The sequence below is a fragment of the Ciconia boyciana genome, chromosome 1 (genome assembly GCF_034638445.1).
Source record: "Ciconia boyciana chromosome 1, ASM3463844v1, whole genome shotgun sequence".
Lineage (NCBI taxonomy): Eukaryota > Metazoa > Chordata > Aves > Ciconiiformes > Ciconiidae > Ciconia > Ciconia boyciana.
Window position 1 is genome coordinate 173,367,035 of NC_132934.1, and position 21,446 is coordinate 173,388,480.

At 34.2% G+C, this 21,446-nt stretch overlaps 1 protein-coding gene across 23 annotated transcripts in view; it reads left to right on the forward strand.

Annotated features, from left to right (window-relative positions):
* The window catches only part of MYCBP2 (MYC binding protein 2), a 209,376-nt gene that overhangs the window by 134,609 nt on the left and 53,321 nt on the right, over positions 1 to 21,446 (forward strand). For 15 of the 23 annotated variants that reach the window (XR_012040402.1, XM_072850013.1, XM_072850015.1 and 12 more), the window contains 7 exons: positions 841 to 938; positions 5,200 to 5,316; positions 6,100 to 6,240; positions 12,364 to 12,438; positions 14,574 to 14,798; positions 15,713 to 15,845; positions 19,880 to 20,005. Coding sequence is in view for 22 of the 23 variants with exons in the window: in XM_072850013.1 (XP_072706114.1) it covers positions 841 to 938; positions 5,200 to 5,316; positions 6,100 to 6,240; positions 12,364 to 12,438; positions 14,574 to 14,798; positions 15,713 to 15,845; positions 19,880 to 20,005 (915 nt within the window). In the remaining variant the exon portion in view is untranslated. The remainder of the gene's footprint in view (positions 1 to 840; positions 939 to 5,199; positions 5,317 to 6,099; positions 6,241 to 12,363; positions 12,439 to 14,573; positions 14,799 to 15,712; positions 15,846 to 19,879; positions 20,006 to 21,446) is intronic. The other 8 variants (XM_072850022.1, XM_072850027.1, XM_072850023.1 and 5 more) reach the window with 7 other exon arrangements.

Consider the following 21,446-nt stretch of genomic DNA (forward strand, 5'->3'; position numbering starts at 1 on the left):
ATGTGCATAGGATTGGAATGGGATACTCAATTTTGTGTGTTACCTAAAGAAGATAAAATTATCACTAGGTCTGGTTGCTTCTTCTCAACTTATTGGTCTTCAAAGGGTTTCCCTGTAAAATTAACAAAAACCCAAAAAGATCTGCTAAGGCTATTAAGTTTTTATAGTTTGGTTTTGATAGTGATTGTTGAGACAATTTCTTTTAAGATTATTACTCAAGGTTATATCCATCTATTACTTAAGCTTGAACTGCTTTTTACATGTATTTTTCTTAATTATTTCAAAATTTTACTGTGTTGAGGTATTTTTCCAGCACCTTCTGGGTTTATAACAGTGTTGGTAATTAAAGATGCTGGCTCTTCACAACCAGAAAAGGCCTATAATGTGTAACTTGGATTCAGAAGCTCTAACTTGTTTCTCACATTTTGTGATTTGCATCTGCAGCAGTACAGCATGCATAAGTTTTTGCCTCTCCAGGAGCTTTTACTTGCATCCCTCAAACATTTAACTCTTTCAATGGTGTTCACTGTTTTATTGAAACATACCCCTGCGGACACTATTAGGATACAAAATTACCTAATAGTGCTGTGTACACAAGGTATGACAGATATCTATTAACAACATGTAATTATATATCTGTAAATTTCCACATATGAAGATACAAATGTTGAGAAAGTAATACTTTGCACCATGAAGCAACTGCAAGTGTTGTTTATGGCAGACAGATAAGTGAGTGGTTATTTTACTCTTGAGTTGTAGCATAGATAAACTGTAGTTACTGTTTGACTGATATATCCCCTTATATTTATTTTTTTAAACTTAGTCTTTGTTTGCTTATAGATGCTGGACTAGAAGTGAAAGTAAAAGATCCTCCAAAGGGAATGATACCTCCTGGAACCCAACTTATTAAACCAAAAGCAGAGCCTCAGCCAAACAAGGTTTGGAGAACTGAAAAAAAACACAGATAGTTATATTTGGGTGGGATTTTATTTTTGTTTAATACATACTTGATCACGTTATAGTGGTGCAGAACTTAAGAATATTTGCAAATCTCTTTAATGTGCTGAATTGAATGAAATTAATATACTGGATAAAATGAAACATATTCATCCAGTTTTCCTTTTGTCTATCCATTAATAAAACTGTTAGAAGTTCTACAGAAACTGCCTTAGTCTTGGCTTGTCACACATTGTGCAACCATTATGGAAGCCACAGACCGCATTCTGCACTATTATTAGTTCTTTTTCCTTTATATTGTGCTATGAAATTAATTGTACAAAGGGCTTTACAAAGATTTTGTTTGTTTTGTGATAAGGATCATTCTTCAGTCAATATAAAATCTAAAATTAGTTTCTTCAGTGATATCTTCCTTCCTTAGAATATCATTATTTTATTTTAAGAGTTATTCTTTCTGTAGCTTTTGACTTCCCCATTTCACCTTATCATTTCACCCTGAAGGACTAAAGTTAGACACAAATAATGGAGGAAAGCTGAAAGGTGGTGTGGCAGTGCTATAAGGAAAATGCCCATATGAGGGAACCATCTTCCACTTCCTCTTAGATGCAAAGGAAGAGATATTAAACGAGGTGCTAAATCTCTTTTTTCATTGAATAAACCTGTATTAAAAGATGTGGAATTCTGAAATACCACAAGGTTATCCTTCACTGTCTTATTACAACTGCAAAGGTGGCTAAGAAATACATGGTTACAAAAAGGATCGGGTGTTTGCCAACTTCTTAGCTATACAGTGCGTCCTGATTTATTTGTTTTCCAGCTTTCTGAATAGTCTAGAGACAGTAACTTTGTACAGTTCCCCAGTCTGTAAATGCATCCAGTGTCTGCTTCTGCCACTAATAAGATTCTTTTCCCTGCACCCACACCTCAAAATAAAAATAATAAATTTACCTTTATTTTCCACACAATTTTTATCCCTCATTGCATTTATTTCAAAAAATACTTTTAGGCTTTCTCCCTTCGCTTGGAAGGAAGACTTCCTGGTTACTTCATTACCTTAATTAAAACTCCCACTTCCTACTGGGTGAGATTCATCTCACAGAATTTAATGATATCTCCATCCAGGCTGATCATCATATGTGTTGTTTGCTGTCACCAAAGTGAGAGTCACATCTGGTCTAAGATGAAATAAATTGCTGGATGGAAGTGCTGTCTTTCTTTTCAATTATTCCAGTGGGAATTGAGGTTCCCATACATTCTATTATGTATGACTGGTTCATACGTAACAGCTACATTTTGTCAAGTAACAGTCTTCATGACAGTTAAAAATACTTGACAAAAGTTAGGCCTCTGGTGTTCTGAGGCATTACCTAGTGAGATTTAATCATCTCTCTGTGTTGTTCTACTTGCATGTCTTGTTTCTTGTTCCAAGTTGTAGCCTCTTTGAAAGAGGCATCATCTTTCTGTCCTGTATATAGTGTCTGTAGAGCCTGCTGCAAAAATACACTAGACCTTTCATGGTAAATAATTTTATCAGTCTTCTTTCTTCTGTGTCATAATAAATCACATAACAAACCAGGTTAGAATAATTCTTTGTGTATGAACAGCAGTATTATAAATAATACAGAAAGGTAATTATTGCACTGTGCTCCATGCTTCTAAAGCCAAGAATGCAGATTAGACATGTATCAGTCAGAGACAGTCCAATATACCAAATCATGTTTCGCTGAGAAAAAGGGCTTAGTTGTGCTCTAGAAGCTTCTTCCTCTTCTTTGTCAGTGCAAAATTTCAGATAGTTATAACCAAAGGACACTAACAGTGCATTCTCAGTGGTGATCTGTTCTCAACTAGAAACACCAAAGTATTTTCATTGAGGCAGTGGAACATTCCAATTTTGTAGTCAAACCTTACTTGAATTGCAAGTTGAAAATGGATACTACATTATGATTTTGTATTGATTTCTTCATTCTCTGTTTCTTGAAGTCAGATGAAAATGTGGTTTTCCTGTCCATCCAAGTTGGTAAAGGAGATTATCATAGTGATCTGTGTTCAGCCTGGAGTATATGACCCATAAGAACTGCTGCCTCCTCATTGGCTGTGAAACTTAGATTAACTAATTTGCAGGAAATTCCATTCCACATCCTATTGAGGGAAACATTATCTTTCAAGCTATGTAATGTAATTCAGGGTTGTTGGAACCTACCAGAAGAAAGCAGTCCTAACTTAGCTGAATTGGAAGGGGCAAGACTGGTACCAGAATGATTGGTCACTAACATGTTTTGACTGTTTCTACTGTCCTCACATGACTGAACAAGTAGCTAGCATCAATTGCAAAAAAACCCCACCGAACCCAAAAGCTCTGGGCAGGGGGTGGTTTTTTGCATCCCTTCATAGGAGGTTAACCCCCTTGTTAAGGTTGCTTTATCCTATACAATACACCTTTCTGTGCTGCGAGGTATACCTCTTCTCAGACTCACCAAATAAGAAGGCAGATCAACAAAGCTCCTGAAAACTGCTGTGCACTGTAAGGGTGATGTACATGTTAATTGCTATGCCTTTCTGCATTAGTCACTTCTTTCAGTTGGAGTCCAGTTTGTGTATGCTCCATGGAAGAACTGACTATGGGGATGTTACAGGACAGTTACCGAACCATTTTGCTATAGAGGAATATTCCAAGCAAAGAGTTGCTATATCAGAAAGAAGACTCAGGCAATTAAGTTTTTAATTATGGTCAGAAATGAGCATAAGAGAACTTTTCATCTGTTTTTTGTTGTATTTTCTATCAGTGGATCTGATTCCTAAACAGTTTGTAGTTACAGCTTGAAGTTTTCTATTAACTAGTTACCTGCTGCAGAGGGGGAAAATGCTCTTTCCAGGCCTGTGCGTACCCAAATTTTGAGTGTGAGTTCTTCTTCCTCTAAATTCAAGTTTTTAATCCAAGTTTTAGCCAACCTATCATATGATTTTCTGAAGAAACATTTTGGGGTGGTAATGCAGCGACCCCTAATTTGCAAGGCTTTGTTTATAGGCTTGTCTATGTTGAGAATGCTGTCAGCGTGATTCAGCCTTATATTTTTACAAGGACCTTGGAAGTCTTAGTTTTGCCTGTTGAGAGAAATCTAAATCCTTGGAGTAATAGGATTGTTAGTAAGCAAAACCTTGCACATTTTGGAGTAAGTTACACTTGAAATTCTTGACATGCTTCTGGGTTTTTTTTGTTTGTGGTTTGGGGTTTTTTGTTTGGTTTTGGTTTTTTTTTTTTTTTTTTTAAATTAGCCTTAAAATAAATACCATTTCTTAAAGTAAGTAATTTCATTAGGAAAAGAAATGAATTCATGCACTTAGCTGTTACCTTTCATTATCTTTTCCTGAGTTTATTCTTTCCATATCATTCTGTACTTTATGTTAACTGAAAGATTGAGTCCATACTTCGGTTGATACTTTTTTCAGTTTTATGTGTGGAGTTTCAAAATACCTTCCAAAAAAAAGGTTTTATACCACATGCATAGAATATATGCACTTCATAAAACCAGAGACCAAAAGGATGGCTTACGTTTGTTCTCTATGGACAAGTGCCTGATAATGTGTTTGAATGGTGAAAAAATGATAGTGAATAACAACCAGGAGATTTTAGGGGCTGTAGTAAATCAAACTAGTAACAAGGAGCATCTGATCTAACCTTCCTGTGAAAAAGGGAGAAACTATTGAAACAGCTATTTGAAAAATAAAATAAAGAAATAGAAAGATCTGTCCTTTTTCTATTTTTAAATGGCCATTTAAACTCTTTAGCTAAGGAAAATATCCAAATTTTGGCCAAAAAGCTGACTAAACAGAATGATTTGGTAGTGCAAATGAGAATCAGTAATCCCAGGTTGATCAGTTACTGGAAATATAAATTTGAAAAGGCAAAACCCTTTAAACTTGCATGAATGAATAAAAAGGAGGGGGGGCAGTTAAAAGAATTGGAAGCTTGTACTCAATATTGTGTGGTATAACAAGAGATCTTTCCAAGACTGAGTCAATGCACTTTTACTTTTTAGGAGTTTTTTGAACATTATGATTTTATTGGTTATAGTACAAAAGTGAAGTTATACACAGCAGCCATGGGAAACTAGCAACAAACTGTAACTCTAAGACTGCGATCTCGTCACTAGCATTTCAGAATCTGTTAAACCTATTTCTTTTTACTCTGAGAGCTCTGTTCCAATTTTTTTCTTCCTTACTGTCTTCCTTTGCTTCTCTTAGGTTCGCAAATTTGTGGCCAAGGACAGTGCAGGGCTTCGTATCCGTAGCCACCCTTCCCTTCAGAGTGAGCAAATAGGCATAGTGAAAGTCAATGGATCCATCACTTTCATTGACGAGGTAATTAATAAGACATTTCTGTTGAAAATTGGGCTAAGATGTAAAGTTAATTCATGCAAATAATGTTTTTTTTTCATGCTTAGATGTTGACATATTACAACTTAAGAAAGTAAGAATATAAATTGCAAGAATCTAAATATTTACTAATTTAGTTTTTCAAGCTGTCATTTCTTTTTAATTTACTTACTTGAAAACCTGTGTAACAAACTTTTGAAACTCTGATATGAGGAAACAAAATTCCTAGAGTTCATCGTATAATAATATCTGTAAGGATTAGTTGTTCATGACTTACTATTTCAACTCTACACAAAAATTCAGATGTAGATGTCATTTTCATTACATCTTTCACTTACACTTCTGAAAGATCACTAGTGTGTTAGACTACTATGCATGTATTTTTCTTACAATATATCTTCATATACAAGGAATATTTTTGCAATTTACTAAGTTATATCAGCAGTGGAAAAATGGAAAGTGGGGAGCTTACGAAGCTTACGAAGGCTTGGCTTTCTTTCCTCTTTTCTCTCAAAGCAACTCTTATTATTGCATGATCTGCTTTAAATTTATCTTTGCACCTTGCCTTCTAAAAAGATATGCCTCCCATTGCTTTGAAATTCTGATTTTGTTGATATTCCTCTTTACCTCTTCTTACGTTCTATCAGCATAGTGAAGGTCGTTACTTCCTTGCTACTATTGTCTGTTTGTCTGAAGTCTGTTAATCCTTACTAGCTATAGAACAGTTACAGAAGGGCATGGCTCGTTTTTGTTGCTTGTTTCCCATAGATCCACAATGATGATGGTGTTTGGCTGAGGCTGAACGATGAGACAATAAAGAAGTATGTTCCTAACATGAATGGTTACACTGAAGCCTGGTGTCTCTCTTTTAACCAACATCTTGGCAAGAGCCTTCTGGTACCTGTTGACGTAAGTAAAAGGTGCCTTTGAAAAATATCCAAAAGTACACTCTATCCTCATTACAAGACTTTCTTTAATTAAGGCTGCAAATAAGTCCTGAGGTAAACAATATTTTAATTACCAAATACTACCTTATATGTGTTTGCATTTTTGAGGGCCGTTGTGTAATGAGGGTGGAGTGTAGAAAGGTATGAGGCTTTTTATGTTGAAGCCTCTTCTCCTAGAAGAGAAAAAAGTGCAAGGACTGCGATAACAGTGTACAAAAGTATAATCATATTAGATTGTGGTCTGCACCAGGTGTTTTCGATGCAGGATGTCATTGTCCGTAAAGCGGCCTACTGATGCCGTGATTTCAGAAGAGGCTTGCAGCCTGCAGTGAATCAATGTAATTGGGGCTTTTTAGAAAAAAAACTTGAGAAGTTCTTTAGGCTCTGTTGTTTTTTGTGTATATTTTTTGTGAGTTTTACACCTGAATCCTTGAGTTACCAATTTATTAGCTAATCAAAGAATCCCAGAGCATCAAGACTGAGTAAAAAATTGAATTTATAGTAAGAGTAAGCATAATTTATCTGGATAACTTTAATGGTGATCATCATCACTACATTTCAAAGGTTACACCTTTTCTGTAAACAAGATACAGTTTAAAAAAATCTAAAAAAACACGGAGGGAAAAAAAAAGCATGTTAGCTAAACCAGTGTTTCTCAAAGATTTTCTGAAAGTGCAGGCCTTTCTGGCTCATTTGGGTTTGTGCATTCCTCAGAGTGGGTGGTACCTTGGTTTCTTCAGGGCAGAATGTGAGAACCGGATCTAATTGCTAATACAGCTATTTAGATTTGATTTATCCTCCTATATGAGTGAGCTGCTGCTGCTGCAGTTGAAGACCGTTAACAAATATTTGTCCAAATTAAACACCTGGAGCCACTAATGTCACGCTGTTCATGTTTTCCGATCATAGAAGAACTTGGATATTCCCAGTTCCAGTGAAACTGGGCTGTTTGCTACTAGCCAGATCTGGCAATTCATAAATCCCCTGTGGCTGCAGCCCATGTTCTGACAAACACTGTTATATGATGCAACTAGATCTTCTTCCTATTCACTTTCTTGTCTATAAATTATATGTTGATATAATTCTATTTGGAAATTTCTTTCAATGAAATCCTTATTTTGGGAAGTACTTTAATGTTGCATTTGGGAACCAAATTATTTCTGTACTCAGTCATCAGTTGCTCAAACACTACGACAACAGGCATATTTATCGAGCTTGTTGTAGAATGTATGAAAACATTGAAAAATTATAAGTTTGCTTAAAATCTTGCTCATATTTTTTGCCTTAGAAATTGATACTCATTAGAAAACAGCTATAGTGTACTTTCACAAAACATTAATGTTTGTATGCAGCAGTATGGTAAACCTGGATGGGTATTATATTTTGTTAGATTTTATTTCATTTTTTCTATTCCTAATGCTTTTTTACTTGCTGAGGGGAAAAGTTTTGAGCTCAATAGTCATGTACATGGTTAGCAAGAACTTACTGGTTGGTACATTTCAACTGGCTCTAGTACACACTTACTTCTAGAGGAGAACATACCCTACGCTCTCTGAGAAAAGCTTGAAAGGAAATGGCTGTCATAAATAAACTGAGTATTCAATCTTGATAATTCAAATTTCATTTTAATAAGGCCAGGTACAATGAAATGTGAAAAACAGCATTTAATTATTATACATTTCACTTTAAATGCTTCTGTAAAGTTCAGATAAAATGTTATATATCTCTTTTTCTTAAACAGTGCTGTGAATTAGTTTTGATACCATTTGGACTATTAGGAGCTGGTAGATATTACTAATTTTCTTTTAACTGACCAGTCATATTACATCTTTAATGGCACAAGATAAGTCACATGCTTTCTTAGCTTCTGATCATTAAGGAGCCAGTGGCCAACATAGCAAAAGTCTTACAAAAGCAACAATTATAACAATGTAGCTATGTATAATAAGAGATGTGTTTTGAGCTAGTTTCAGATGGATGGTTTCTTTGCATCTCTCTCATATTTCAAATTTTTGAAAGGACTTAGCATGTCCTGAAGCTATTTAATTTCATTATGATCAAATTTAAGCATTAAGACTTGTTGATTTGATTCGTAATAATAAGAGGAAAAAGGAAAAAATGTTCTCTAACATTTTCTTTCTTTCTCAAAGGCCACAAAACAAAAGTCAAGGTTCAGTGGCTTACTTTTGACTGCCTTGGTCTTTAATGTGTGCTATTATAGCATTATGCACCACACAACTTGATGAAATTCAATAAACTTTTGTAAGGTCCTGATTTTTGTAACTCGGCTTCAAACTCTTTTTCCTGCTAAATCTTGATCACATAAAGTGATACTGCTTTCTCAGTGGAACGTTTTAAAATAAAATCTCTTTTAAGGTGATTACTGAGTTGAGAATATTCAAAAATATATGTCTGTCTTTCTCTAAACTGTCTGAGAAAAGAACTGTATTCTTATAAAGTTGTCAGATTTGATCATGCAGTCTTCTAGGGGTGAATGACTCATGGCAAAAGGTATTCAATTAAGTAATAAATGCTAAAGGTTCTGTAGATTAAATTGTGAAATAATCCATATCTGCTCATCCTTTTCTGTTGATTTGGGTAACTGAATGACACAATGAGCAGAATGTAGTAAAAAAAAATAATCTGTTAATATACAAGATTTTTGGAATCCAAAGCTGTTCTACCACTATTGGTTTCAGAAGAAGGAATCAGACTGGGAGAAGTCTCTCATGTGAGTGAAAATACAAATGGAAAATCAAGTGGCTGAATTAGTCATTGTATTCCCTGTTCAAATGAATGTCACATTACTTTTATTAGACTCAATTTTTATTCAACTCATGAGTGTGCAGACTTGGCAACTCCGATTACATTACTTTGTCACATTTAAGCATACAGGCCTTTTCTAATCATCCCTTAAGTAAATAAAATATCTCAGAACACTTTGTAAAATATATTTAAGGTATATTTTTTTAAAAAGCTTTAATTCTTCTATTTCATGACTGTATTAATAGAACAGTGAACAAAGAAAAAAGTAGAATTTTTCAGCAGTGTTAATTTCAGCCTCTTGTCCTCCTGGCATATATATTGTATCTAAATGTTATGTTTCTTTCTAGGTATTAACCATACATTTTATGATAAATCAATTATTGAGTATCTTAGATCTCCTAAATACACTATTTCTGTATATTTTGATCAAAGCTATTACACTTAAAGAGAAATGATCATAGGAAAGCAGAGATCCATTATAGTTGCCAAACTATTTGAGCTGTGGTCATTTACCTTCTTAAGAAAAGCTGTATAGTCAAATCCTTTCATGAGGAGCTGCTATGTAGCCATTGATCTAAAATTGAGCATCCAGGCTGTTGTAGGTAATATGATCATGAGACTATGAATTTAATAGATGGTGACTTTTGGATAAGAGTATGAGTTTTAGTAGATTGCCATTTTGGATAAGCTGCTTTCTTCCCTGGTAGTTACTTTTCCTTCTGTCTTGTGACATTCAGTTAACTGTTACTGGAAAAAACACTTGTTAAGTTCCTTACACACAGTTACGTGTTCATGCTCAGACACAGTACTTAGAAGAAAGGTAGATACAGCATAAAACAGTACACACTAGGAAGAAAAATAATTTTATCTTGGTTAAGCTCTGGAGCTTGACTTTTTAAAAATCATAGTCTAAATATGTTTTTGTTACTTCATTTTAAATGTAAAACTTTATTATAAGGAATATTGTACCCAGTTACATTATTACGTTCCCCAACCACCATAGGCAAGCAGGATTGAGAAACTGCAAGTTTTTCAAACCATTATTGCAGTGAAAGAAAGTACCAAAATTAGTATGTAGACTGCAGCGTCTGCAGCCTCAAAAAGCTGAATGTTCTGTGGAAATGTTGAAGGACATTCACAAGAGACTTCTACCATAATTTTAGGCATGATGGAAAGCAATTGGAGGGTAAGACTATGTTGGGTAAAATGTCAAGATGGTTGTTTAAGATAAGCCTTAGCTTTGAAAAATAGTATTAATTGAGATTTTAAATGCTTCTTAATGGTCTGCTAATTTTTGGTGGGGAAATAACGTAGTTTATATTTAATTTTTTTCTTTCTGAAACTTAAACTTTATTGGAAAAAAGTATTATTTTTTTTTCTGGAAGAATTCCTGAAATTATTTTTAGTTTTTGGAAGGGAAAGCTTGAAAGGAAAAAATGAACTAAATCTACAGATGATAGCATAAGGACTAAATATAAAGCTTGTATGTAGTAGTTTCTTCAGAATGAAAACTTAGTTCTCAAATACATGCCTGATCTATTCATCTAAACTGGCATATGCTGTGCTAATAGCCAGGAACATCTAAAGTTCCCAGAGCAAAGTAAACCACCTAGTTTGATCTTCTCGGTGTTGCTAAGCCAGCAGGGTCCCACTTTACTGCTCTTGGTTTCTTTTTTATGTTTTACACATACAGCTTTGTAACATACAAAAGCGGATCTTTGAAACAATGCTTAGGTATGGATAGTCCATGTTTCTCTGTACAGTAGAAGTCCATCACAAAATATGACATATACTGTAAAGTAATATAATTAGTCCATTAAAATACATTGGATGCCTATGAAGTACACTCTCATTAGGCAAATGTAGGCTTTTTATAGTTGTCATAGTTTTATGTCAAGTTGATAAGCCTTTATTCTGCCAGTCTTACTATCTAACACCTTCCCCAGTGCCCCAAAACGTGTCTCACTAATGCGTTAGTACCTCTTTCAATTTTGGGTAGAGGTACTACATTCTAAAGAAATGCTGGTGCTTGACAATTTCCCTGTTTTTGTCAAAATTGCAAATCATTTGAATTACTGAAACTTTATGTAAAGCAGAAGTTTTGCAAACAGTATATAGCTAGATGATTTGCTTCTATCATGAGTTAGAAGTCTGGGTTTACTTACTTTTAACATGTTAATGTTTTTTCAAGGAATACAGAGGAGGCATGCCAAGAGTGTTTTGTACTTGTTTCTGCTTAAAGGGATTCATTGCCTTTTCTTTTAACTACTGTTAAATTTTAATATGACTGCTGTCCAGGGATTTCACTTGGTTCCCCCATCAGGATGGGGATAGGAAATGAAATTTTGATACCTCTGTTCATATAGATAAAATGGTGGTTTTGCCAAAGGAATTCTATAATAAATACTGATTATTAATACTACTATATATGTACTATTAATTCTTTCATTTGACAGGAACAGTAGAAATTCCTTTGAAATGAGTAGAAACCAGTTTATGGAGAAAAAATGGCTTCTTTTTCATGGTATCCAGTGATTAAAAAATGCTGTCCTAGCTGTTCTGTGGGAGGAAAAAATATACAGAACAGCAGTGCTCCTTTCTATAGTATGGGAAACTGGTTATAAAATTAGTGAATTCTCTCTGGCAGCTCCATTTGGTTTATGATAATTCATAATAAACTACTAAATGCATTGTATATTTTATAAAGCTAATGAAATCTTAATCATCATTCTCCTTACAACACTGAAATTTTTGGCTCTGGTAAAGAGTGCGATTTTGATGTGCAAACTGATGAAATCATTCTGTGCAAGTGAATTGCTTTCAACAACAGTGAGCCTTAGCCCTTCTGCATCTTTTCACTTCTGGCTTGGTGACAAAAAGTCCATGTGCAGTTGTCCTGCAATAATTGAAATTATCTTTCAGAACAGCAGACTGTCTTGCTATAAAACTGTGGTTTGTGGTGGGACCAACTACTGTTTCATTGTAACAAAAGTGTGAGATTTTTCTGTGCACGAAGTCTCAAGCGTTATAAGAAATGTCTGGCTCTTAATTTCAGTAAATGGCATGACACACTACATCCATTTCGAGCTTTTGACATACTAAACTGTTTTTGTTTACTGGATGATTTGCCATGATGAGCAATGGACTCAGGTGACTTGATTAGGAAAACAAAACTTTCCCCTTTTGCAAAACATTCTACCAGTAAATTTACTTGTGGAGAAAGTTTGCATTAGAGTACCTTGAGCTTCTTCCTCCAATGTTTCTTTGTTCCCATTTCTTTGTTGATATATGTCTTTTTTTTTTAAACTTTGTTGCTCAGAATGTCTTTAATGCTAGCCAAGGAGTAAGGGATTTGGACTTTTTTTCATGGACTTCCAAAGCTTTACCCCCTAAGGTGAGTTAAATGACAGGAACAGTCATACTGTATCTCATGTTTTCAGATTGTACCTTATGACTCAACTTTACGCTAAATATTCTTTGAAGTCTATTTTACTTTGAATTATTTTTACAGGAAATAGCAGATTTGCATAGAACTCTGTATCTGTGTCTCTTCCTTTAGGATGAGAAAAAAATACCAGGGCAGATTACTGAATTTTCATTATTTCATAAGTAGCACTCTCCTTTTTTTAACGAACCAAATTAGAAATTCAGAGAGATGGCCTAGTAACATAATAAAGGCTTTCATTCTCTTTTTGATGCAGAATGTACTAGTACAGTTTATTCTGTTATTGGAGGGTACACATTAAGTTGCAGCATCTAATAAGATATTTCTCTGAGTAAAGCCACAAATATTTATTAAATAGCCCATTCTTAATCTTTTTTTAAAATTATATAAAGATAGGAACAAGTTATGCACAGTTAAGCAATTTAAATTATCTGCAGAAGTGCTTGTCTAAATCTCTGCAGCCCTGTAGTGATTTTGAGATTAAGGTTTTTTTCATATGAACTTTGTAATGAAGATAACACTCAGTGTTGTATGTATCAGTTTAGAGATTTAAAAACTTGTTTTTCCACTGAGTCTTTTTGCCCAAAATAGCAAACTTCCTTATTGTGACTAAGATCTAGACAATGTTTAAACTCTTTAAAACATATAGATTTTTTTTTTTTCCTTGAACCTCAGCTTGCATTAACTTGCTTTGAAGGTTACATATTTACAGAACGGATTCATTTTTGTATAAAGGCTTCTTGGAAAGACCGCTGTATTACTCTGAACATAGTGCACAGACTTCAATATCAAACAGCTGAAAATATGATAATTAAAGCGATCAGAGGAAACTGCATTGATTAAAAAGGAAATAACATAAGCAGAAGTTTGGTTTAAAACTGATAAATGGAAGTATTCTTTTACACAGCAGGAAGTGAACTCCTGGAAGGCGTTGTTACAGGAGATTGTGGAGGCAGAAAGTATCAGCCCATTCAGAAGAAATTAAATTTATAGAAATCAGATTCATAAATAAACACTAAAGAAAATAGGGTATACCCTCTAACATCCATAATAAAAAGATTTTAAATGCTGTTGGTATATAAGCGACAGACCACTAATAAAGACTTGTATGCTACTTCTAAACAGCATCTCCTGTTGCCATTGCTGAAGACAATACACTGGACTAGGTGAACCACTGGCATCATCCCGCAGGGCATTACTTAGTTCTTAACTTTCAGGTGTTCTTTTAAAAGCACCTATGACTTGCATTATAAGCATAATAGAGCTCACTCCTGCCGCTTGCTTGCTTTCTTCTGATAAAAATGTGCATTATGTTACTCCCATTCCTCATATTTTTCTGTACAGTAGCCTTTTTACTAAGCTATGGCTGGCTGAAAAATCTGTGCTAATACTTACCTTCTTTTAGTAACTACCAATTTTTCTTGGTAGGAAAAAGTGTTTTCTCATTTCAGATTTGGTATGTATTTCATCTGTAATTGGTACCAGGTGAAATAAATTTGCAGGCCATTTTTGTCATAGTGAAAATAATAAATAGGCACTAATATTTATATGTGCGTGTAAGAATCTATGGTGTTGCTGTTACTCTTTGTCATAATTTTACCTCTACTCTAAATTAACAATGTATTCTAAATGTGAAATCAAAAAAAGCATATCATTTAGAAAGAGATAATATTCAAATTCCCTTTACATAGCCCCAGACTTTTTCACAAAATTTCACAAGTACAGCAGGAAGAATGAGTGTGTATCCTGATAAATGTCAGTATGAAACAAGGTTTAGTGAAAGCAGTCAGATAAAATAATTTGTCTCTAATGGTAGATATAAGATACTCCTTTTGTATAAATGGTTACATTTATACCACTTTTGTTTCAAGAGTAATATGGGAACTTTTCAATTAATGTGCAATTTACTAAGTTATTTGTTTATCATTGCACGCTAAAATTAGTGATGTAACTAGTATCTCTTTTAGCTTTGAAATTTAGCTATTGCAGTCTTGAAATAAGTATTTCTTATCTAAAGAGTTCAAAGGTATTATTAATAGGTTTTATTCTGTTCTGTTTTGTTTTGCCTTTTTTTAATTTCTTAGGAATCTAGGTCTAATACTGATGATTTTTTCAAAGACCTAAATTCACACTGCCCACAGGAAGCAGTGATGCAAGAACAAGATATGCCATTCCTTCGAGGTGGACCTGGAGTGTACAAGGTAGTGAAGACTGGCCCATCAGGTCACAACATCAGAAGCTGCCCTAACCTTAGAGGTATCCCAATTGGAATGTTAGTTCTGGGAAACAAAGTCAAGGCAGTGGGCGAGGTATGGATCCTTGTAGCTTCAGTTCATGTCTTCATAGATACCAGTATATAACAGTAGTAAACACAACAAAAGAGTCTGCCTCTGTACAGGTTTGCTTTTCCAATCCTCATGATAAATACTAACCTTTGAACTTGGTTTATATTATAAATACTAATGCAATTATGTCTTTTGCCTTTTAGATGTGTGCATTGATTTGAATAATGTTAAAATTGTACTGCAGTTACATATGCTTGCTTTTATATTTCTGTTACAGTATTCCTTACAAAGCGATGTTTCTTGTTCTACTTTTTTGTCATATTGTTTGAAAGAATTTTGTTTTATTGAAAAAAATGTTTTTCAAGGACCTAACGAATTAACAAATTATTCTGTTTCTCTGTATTGATTGTATTCATTTGTTCAGTTGCTGAACTGTTGTTACTGTTCCCAGTTGTCCAGCTGTGGTGTTTTATGGTTAAGAAGGGCTTAAGGATGAAGTGTGTCATGCTATTTCCTAAATATAACGTCAGGAACAAAATTAGTACTTGGACAAACTTCTCATATATAACTTGGTATTATAATTCTGCTGTTGCAGCCACCAATAAAAACGCATATTTTGGTGAATATCTCCTTCAAGTTTTTATTTAGGCTTGTTTGGATGTTCTAAAGTTGTGGTGTTGGTGTTTTGCTTTTTCTGAACATAAACAGGTCTAAGATTTTTGGAAATACTCCTAACTAAATGTGCCATAAATAGTTTTGGTCCTTCAATCCACCTCAGCCTGTGGCCTTAATTTAAGAAACTTTTTTTTTTCATGTTTGCTTTGTAATATAAAGATTGGAATGTGTGTGTTTTTCAGATACTATAATAAGTTGCTGAATCATGCTGCTGAATTATCTGAAAAGTCAATAAACTGTGCTTTTTTATGTGTGTGCATCAGGTGACTAATTCAGAAGGTACGTGGGTGCAAATGGATAAGAACAGCATGGTAGAGTTCTGTGAAAGTGATGAAGGCGAGGCATGGTCGTTAGCTAGAGACAGAGGTGGAAACCAGTACCTCCGACACGAAGATGGCAAGTTGTTGTTTTGTTTTGTTTTTTGAATTAACTTAGAAAAAATTAAGCAATCTAAACAGGGCAAATAAATAACGAAGGAACTGAGTTTTAAACAGGTATAATATTAATTTACACTTTTTCATTTGAGTTGCTTTACACAGTTGGACTTCAAAGTTGTTTATAAACATTCTTTAAATGTTTTTTAAAAGAACAGTTAAAATATTTCCCCATGTTTTCTTCTGTACCAGTTACAGATCATAATTTTAACCGTCCTTCTTTTAGCTGTGGGGATCATTTTTAAATAAGTAATTGTGCATTTTTGTTAGCTTTCTTTGGTCTATTTTGTGTCTCTGTGAAAAGCAGAGCAGAATGAATTATTTATGTTCCTTTTGATTTTAAGTTTGTTAATTCTGTCACACAGCATCCAGTTAAAAACCTGTTAACATGTTTTTTAATACTGTATTTAAAATTAACATAAAATTAGTTAATTATTCTAATTAGCAAAGTATGATTGCATTCTCTTAAAATCCAGAATTTCTGTCCTGATAATTCATGTTCAGATTGGGTAAGATCTAGAAATAATAAAAGAAAACATAAACAAAATGTTAGTACACAAAGTTTTTTATTGCTTTTTCCCCCCCTCCTCTAATCATCCTTCTTGTTGATCTCCCTCCAAACAGGCTGTCGTTACTGATCTAAAATATCTTTCTTTCACCCTGAATGGTTCATATGAATACCTTGAGGTATTCTGAAACTGTTATTTGCTTAACAGATAGTAGCAGCCCATCTGGATGAGTTCTCCTGTGCAAGATTACAGGCCACATATTCCCTTAAAAGATGAGACAGGGCATGATCTGTCGGTATTTATGCTTCTGGAGGAGATCATCTATCCAACCTCCCTGTCAGTGCAGATTCAACTAGATCAGCTTGCTCAGGCCCTTGTCTAGTCAAGTTCTCACTATCTCCAGCCTCTCTGGACAACCTGTTCCAGTATTTGATTCACCTTCATGGTCAAAAATTTTCCCGATACCTAATCACAGTTTCTCACGCTGCAACTTTTGTTTATTGTCTCTTGTCCTATCGCTGTGAACCTCTGAGATGAATCCGGTCATCTTCCGTGAACACTTCGATTAGGTAGTCAAAGGGAGCAATAAGATCTTGCCTTAGCTTTCTCTTTTTAAGACTGAACAGACCCAGATCTCTCAGCTTCTCTTTAGATGTGTGCTCTACTGCCCCGACTGTCTTGGTGGCCTCCACTGATCCCATTTCAGTCTGTCTTCTGATGGGGAGCCTGAAACTGGACACAGCGTCCAAGCTGTCCAGTGTGTCCCTCTTGTCTTTCCAATGTCTAGTAAAAATGACTATGGGTCTTCGTTAGCATGATTTTGTTACAGGTATTCTCAGAGAGAAACGTCTAAGGTTCTTCCGTTGATCATAAAATTTTGATAGGGTTCCTAGAGGCTGGTTTGTTTCAACTCACTTGAAGAGTTAGTTTCTTCAAGCCTTCTTTTTTTAAATTCAACATATATTTCTCTGTTTTCTGAATAAATCTGGACATACTCAATTTATAATCTTCCTACTCCATTTATGGGATCTACTGCATCTGTTTTCCAAAAGATGTCTCCATGAAAAACTTCCACCTCAGCAGTCATATTCGGCTTGTGGTTTTAGGTAGTACTTATTGTCAGACTCTTATTTGTTCATTATAACAGACTCTTTCCCCTTTTTATGGTTTTGACATTTTGTGTTGAAAATTATTTCACACCTAGATACTCTGATAATTGTTTTAATATGGTAATGTGATGATAAAGTACTTCCTTGCTAATATTTAAGTTTTTGTTGTAGGCTGTTGCTATAAGGTATAAAACATTTTGCAAAGAAGGGGAATAACCAAGAGTTTTTCATAAAATGTATAAGGGGGGGGGGAAGTGTTTACTTAATGCTTAGCACAGTATCTTTTTTTAAGTAATAGATTCTCCATTTTTACTTATGTCTGATCATGTCAAGTTCTGAGGTGCTCAAAGAGTCCAAGTAGATTCTAGAAACTAAGTCTTTGTGAATTAGAACAATACCTTACTGTTGAAAGCACATGTATTCATTTAATAGTTAACTTCATCATTTTCTATCCTAATATGAGGGTGTTTACTTTCCCAGTAGAAAATAATTTCTCTGAAGTTAATAAATTAAGTAGTGTGCAAAAATTTCCATTCAAGAGTACTTATTTTAAGGAATAGATATAACCTGCATTTAAGTCACTTGACAGTATTTTCTGTACCCTAAATAGTCTTCTCCAGCTTCAGTAATTTATTTATCACATCATCCTTTCTACATGGAAAATGATTTCTCACGGTATATCTGTGCTTTAAGACAGAATTCCCAAATTTGGAAGAATTTAAACAAGACCCTTGTTTGAAGGTCCATCCTCAATTTCTTGATACTTATGTACGGTTACTGAAGGATGTTTTCAAGTATATTAGTGTTCTCACAGAAGAACCAGAAATGCAAGCTCCAAGCTTTGAGGACAAAACTCTGTAGTAGGATTTTTACAATCCAATGCATTGAGATACCATCTTAGAAACTTTCTGATGCAAATCCTATGCCTCGACATGCCTGGTTTTATTCTTTTCTAGATGAGTCTCTGTTTTTGTAATTAGGGTGAAGATAGATGTCTCTTGTGCATCTAGCTAAAGCAGTTTAAGTAGTTGTTGGTGCAATTACTGAAATATTTCAATCTATTCTATGTTCCTAGTCCATCTCAGTACCAAGTAAAACTAATGAGCTTAAGCCACATCTGAAAATTATTTAAACTAACTGCTTTTATTTGCCATGAAATTAATTAGGAATACTCTGTCATCGGTTTCAGTGCTTTTGCTGGAGGGAAATAATTAGCATTTGGAGGAGCTCCAACTAGATTTGCAGCTGTCTGGTTTTTTTATCCATAAATAATACCATCTTTCAGATTGCTTTTTTAATTTTCATTATTTAATAAAATGATAATGATATTCTCAGAAAAAAGTAGGATTTGTCAGAGACAGCAAAAGTCATACTGAATGCCTGAGTCTGTAGGCAGATATCCAGATACTTTAGCTGAAACATTACAGCAAGATCTAGAGTTGCCTATAATTCAGAAAATTCTAGATTCTTTCTGTTTTAAACTGAGTTTAAATTTCCAATCTTCTCCCTGATTTTTTTTTTTTTAATTTGAGTATACGTGTTATATAAATGTTCCTACTTCGAAATGCAGTTTTGGCCTGAAATACAATTTTCTAAAAATAGCTCTTAGAAGGGTTGTGATTTTTTTTTTAATTGAATCCACATTAATTTTAGTATGTTTACAAAATGAGGAGTTGTTCAAAGTGCCAACCTGAGTTTTTAACCTGCATTTGGAAGGCTTCATGTGAATTATTTCTTGTAGATCATCACTTGGAATGGTATTTCTGACCATATTAAGTCAGTAATGTCTCCCTAAATCCAAATAGTCAAGTGGATTCTGTGTCTCATTTATCTTGGCTCTTTAGTTGTTCTGGATATTCTGAAAGACCCCAGGTTGGTTTTAGTCAGAGGTCTTAGTACCATACAGAAAGCAAAACTGTAGTACTCAGTATCAGATATGAATAAATATGTCTGGGGAAAAAATGTCTTATGTCCTCTGAACTATTAAGGGGATAGCCAGGATTAAAAGTTTATTGTCTCTGAGTTTGTCACTCTGAAAACTATATTTTCTCCTGCTTTGTCAAATGAATTTAACAATTGCTGTCCAAAGAATAAACATTGAATGGTGTGATGTTACTGAAAAACAAAGTGTCAAGCCTATTCCTAAGTGGCATATGATGGCAGAGCTGGCATCATATGCCACTTAAGAACATCATGCTGCTTTAGAGCATGCACTCTAAAGAAGAGAGATGTGCTTTTCTTTCTGAAGAGAATTGAGTAGAGTGGTAGAGTGCTATCTGTGGTAAAAAAATATTACTCCTTTGCCTTGTGACTCATCTTTCCAGTGTAAATCAGTTACTAAGGAGGACTAATTCCGAAGTGATGTGGTTTTTTTACAGAGCAAGTCCTTCTAGATCAAAATGTTCAGACTCCTCCCCCAAGTCCTTTTTCAATACAAGCTTTCAGTAAGGGGACAAGCTGTACTAATGGACAAGGGTTTGATTATGGCCTTGGAAATAACAAAGGTATGTTTTTACACTCACATTTTAAAAAATTATGTTTTTCTTAACTTTGCTTATATTTTTGTTACTCATTTCCTACTCTTTTAGGCACCATCAGATGTTCTCCAAAAGACATAAGCAGTAATGCAATGAATTGCAAGCTGTTTTACAAAACACGTAGTTAACGTTGAACTGCTTTTTTCTCTGTTTTAATTTCACTCAGTCTAAGTATAAAGAGGATCATCAAAGATTTGTAAGTTACAGTTGAGGCTTTCTATAGTGGTAGGCACAAACCTATAATGCAGAAATGACAAATAGATACTTGTAAAACAAGATATAAAAGTTATTGGATTTAGAAAGCATGGGTTTTAAAATGATCAGAAACATTTGAAAACACTTCTCACCTGTCTTGACATTTTTTCAGTGCCTTTAATGGGATGACAAAATAAACTATACCATTTGGGATTTAAGTTGTAAAACTGAAGTTACCTTTCAATCACATAGATACCAGTTACAAATGCTGGGAAATAAATAAAAACTTTTTAATTTTACTGATATAAAATAATTGTTTCTTTTAACCATGGTTTATTTTGTTGGCAAGATGTAAATATATGTAAGCCATCACAATAAACTCAAACTGCATGCCTTCTGTTCATTCATTGATTAGGTCTAAAAGATTTAATAATATAGACGGGACTTTTGCTGAGGCAGATGTCCTTGTGAAAATATTACTGAAATACAGAGCTTTGTTCTTTTACTCTTACGTCGCTGTACTCTGTCCATTGCACTATGAACATGGGCCTAAGATGTGCTATGTGTTTTTAACACCAGCATATATTCTTAGTGGTCTCCTAAATAAAATGACTTGATTTAAGACTTGTTTTAAAGGAGACGAGATGAGGGCAAAATTATTCCTAAATGTTCTAGTCTGTTATTTTCATAACATTGAAATAGTTTTATATCATTTCAGTGTTTTACTGCATAAAGAATTAGTTCATACTTGTTCATGCATTGCTATAGGAAATCCTTTTTTTTTTTTTGGACAAAGGCTGGAAAAGTTGAAGTGTTTTCCATTTCTTTTATAGGGCTTTTTATACAGAACTGCTTTTCCCAGTTCAGCCATACTCATTTCAAAGTAATGGTTGAATCACAAAAGTGGAAGTGTTTAAGATGTTCAGCATGTGAGGCAGTATTACAGCTTGTCTCTCAATGTCAACTGTGTAATAGTGCAAAATTATTATCTATTCTTTTTCTGCAGAAGCATATTAGGAAAATAATCTTTTTCCTGTATTATCCAAAGTTAGAATCTTGGAGGTCAATATGCTATATTAACAGGCATCCTAGTTTCTGAAGACATTGTGATTCTTTTTACTATATCCTATCTTAAACAATTTCTAAGGTGTTTCTTTGGGATGTTACAGTTACAGAAAGTTTGAAAGCTACTCCTGGCATTGAATTCTGTATC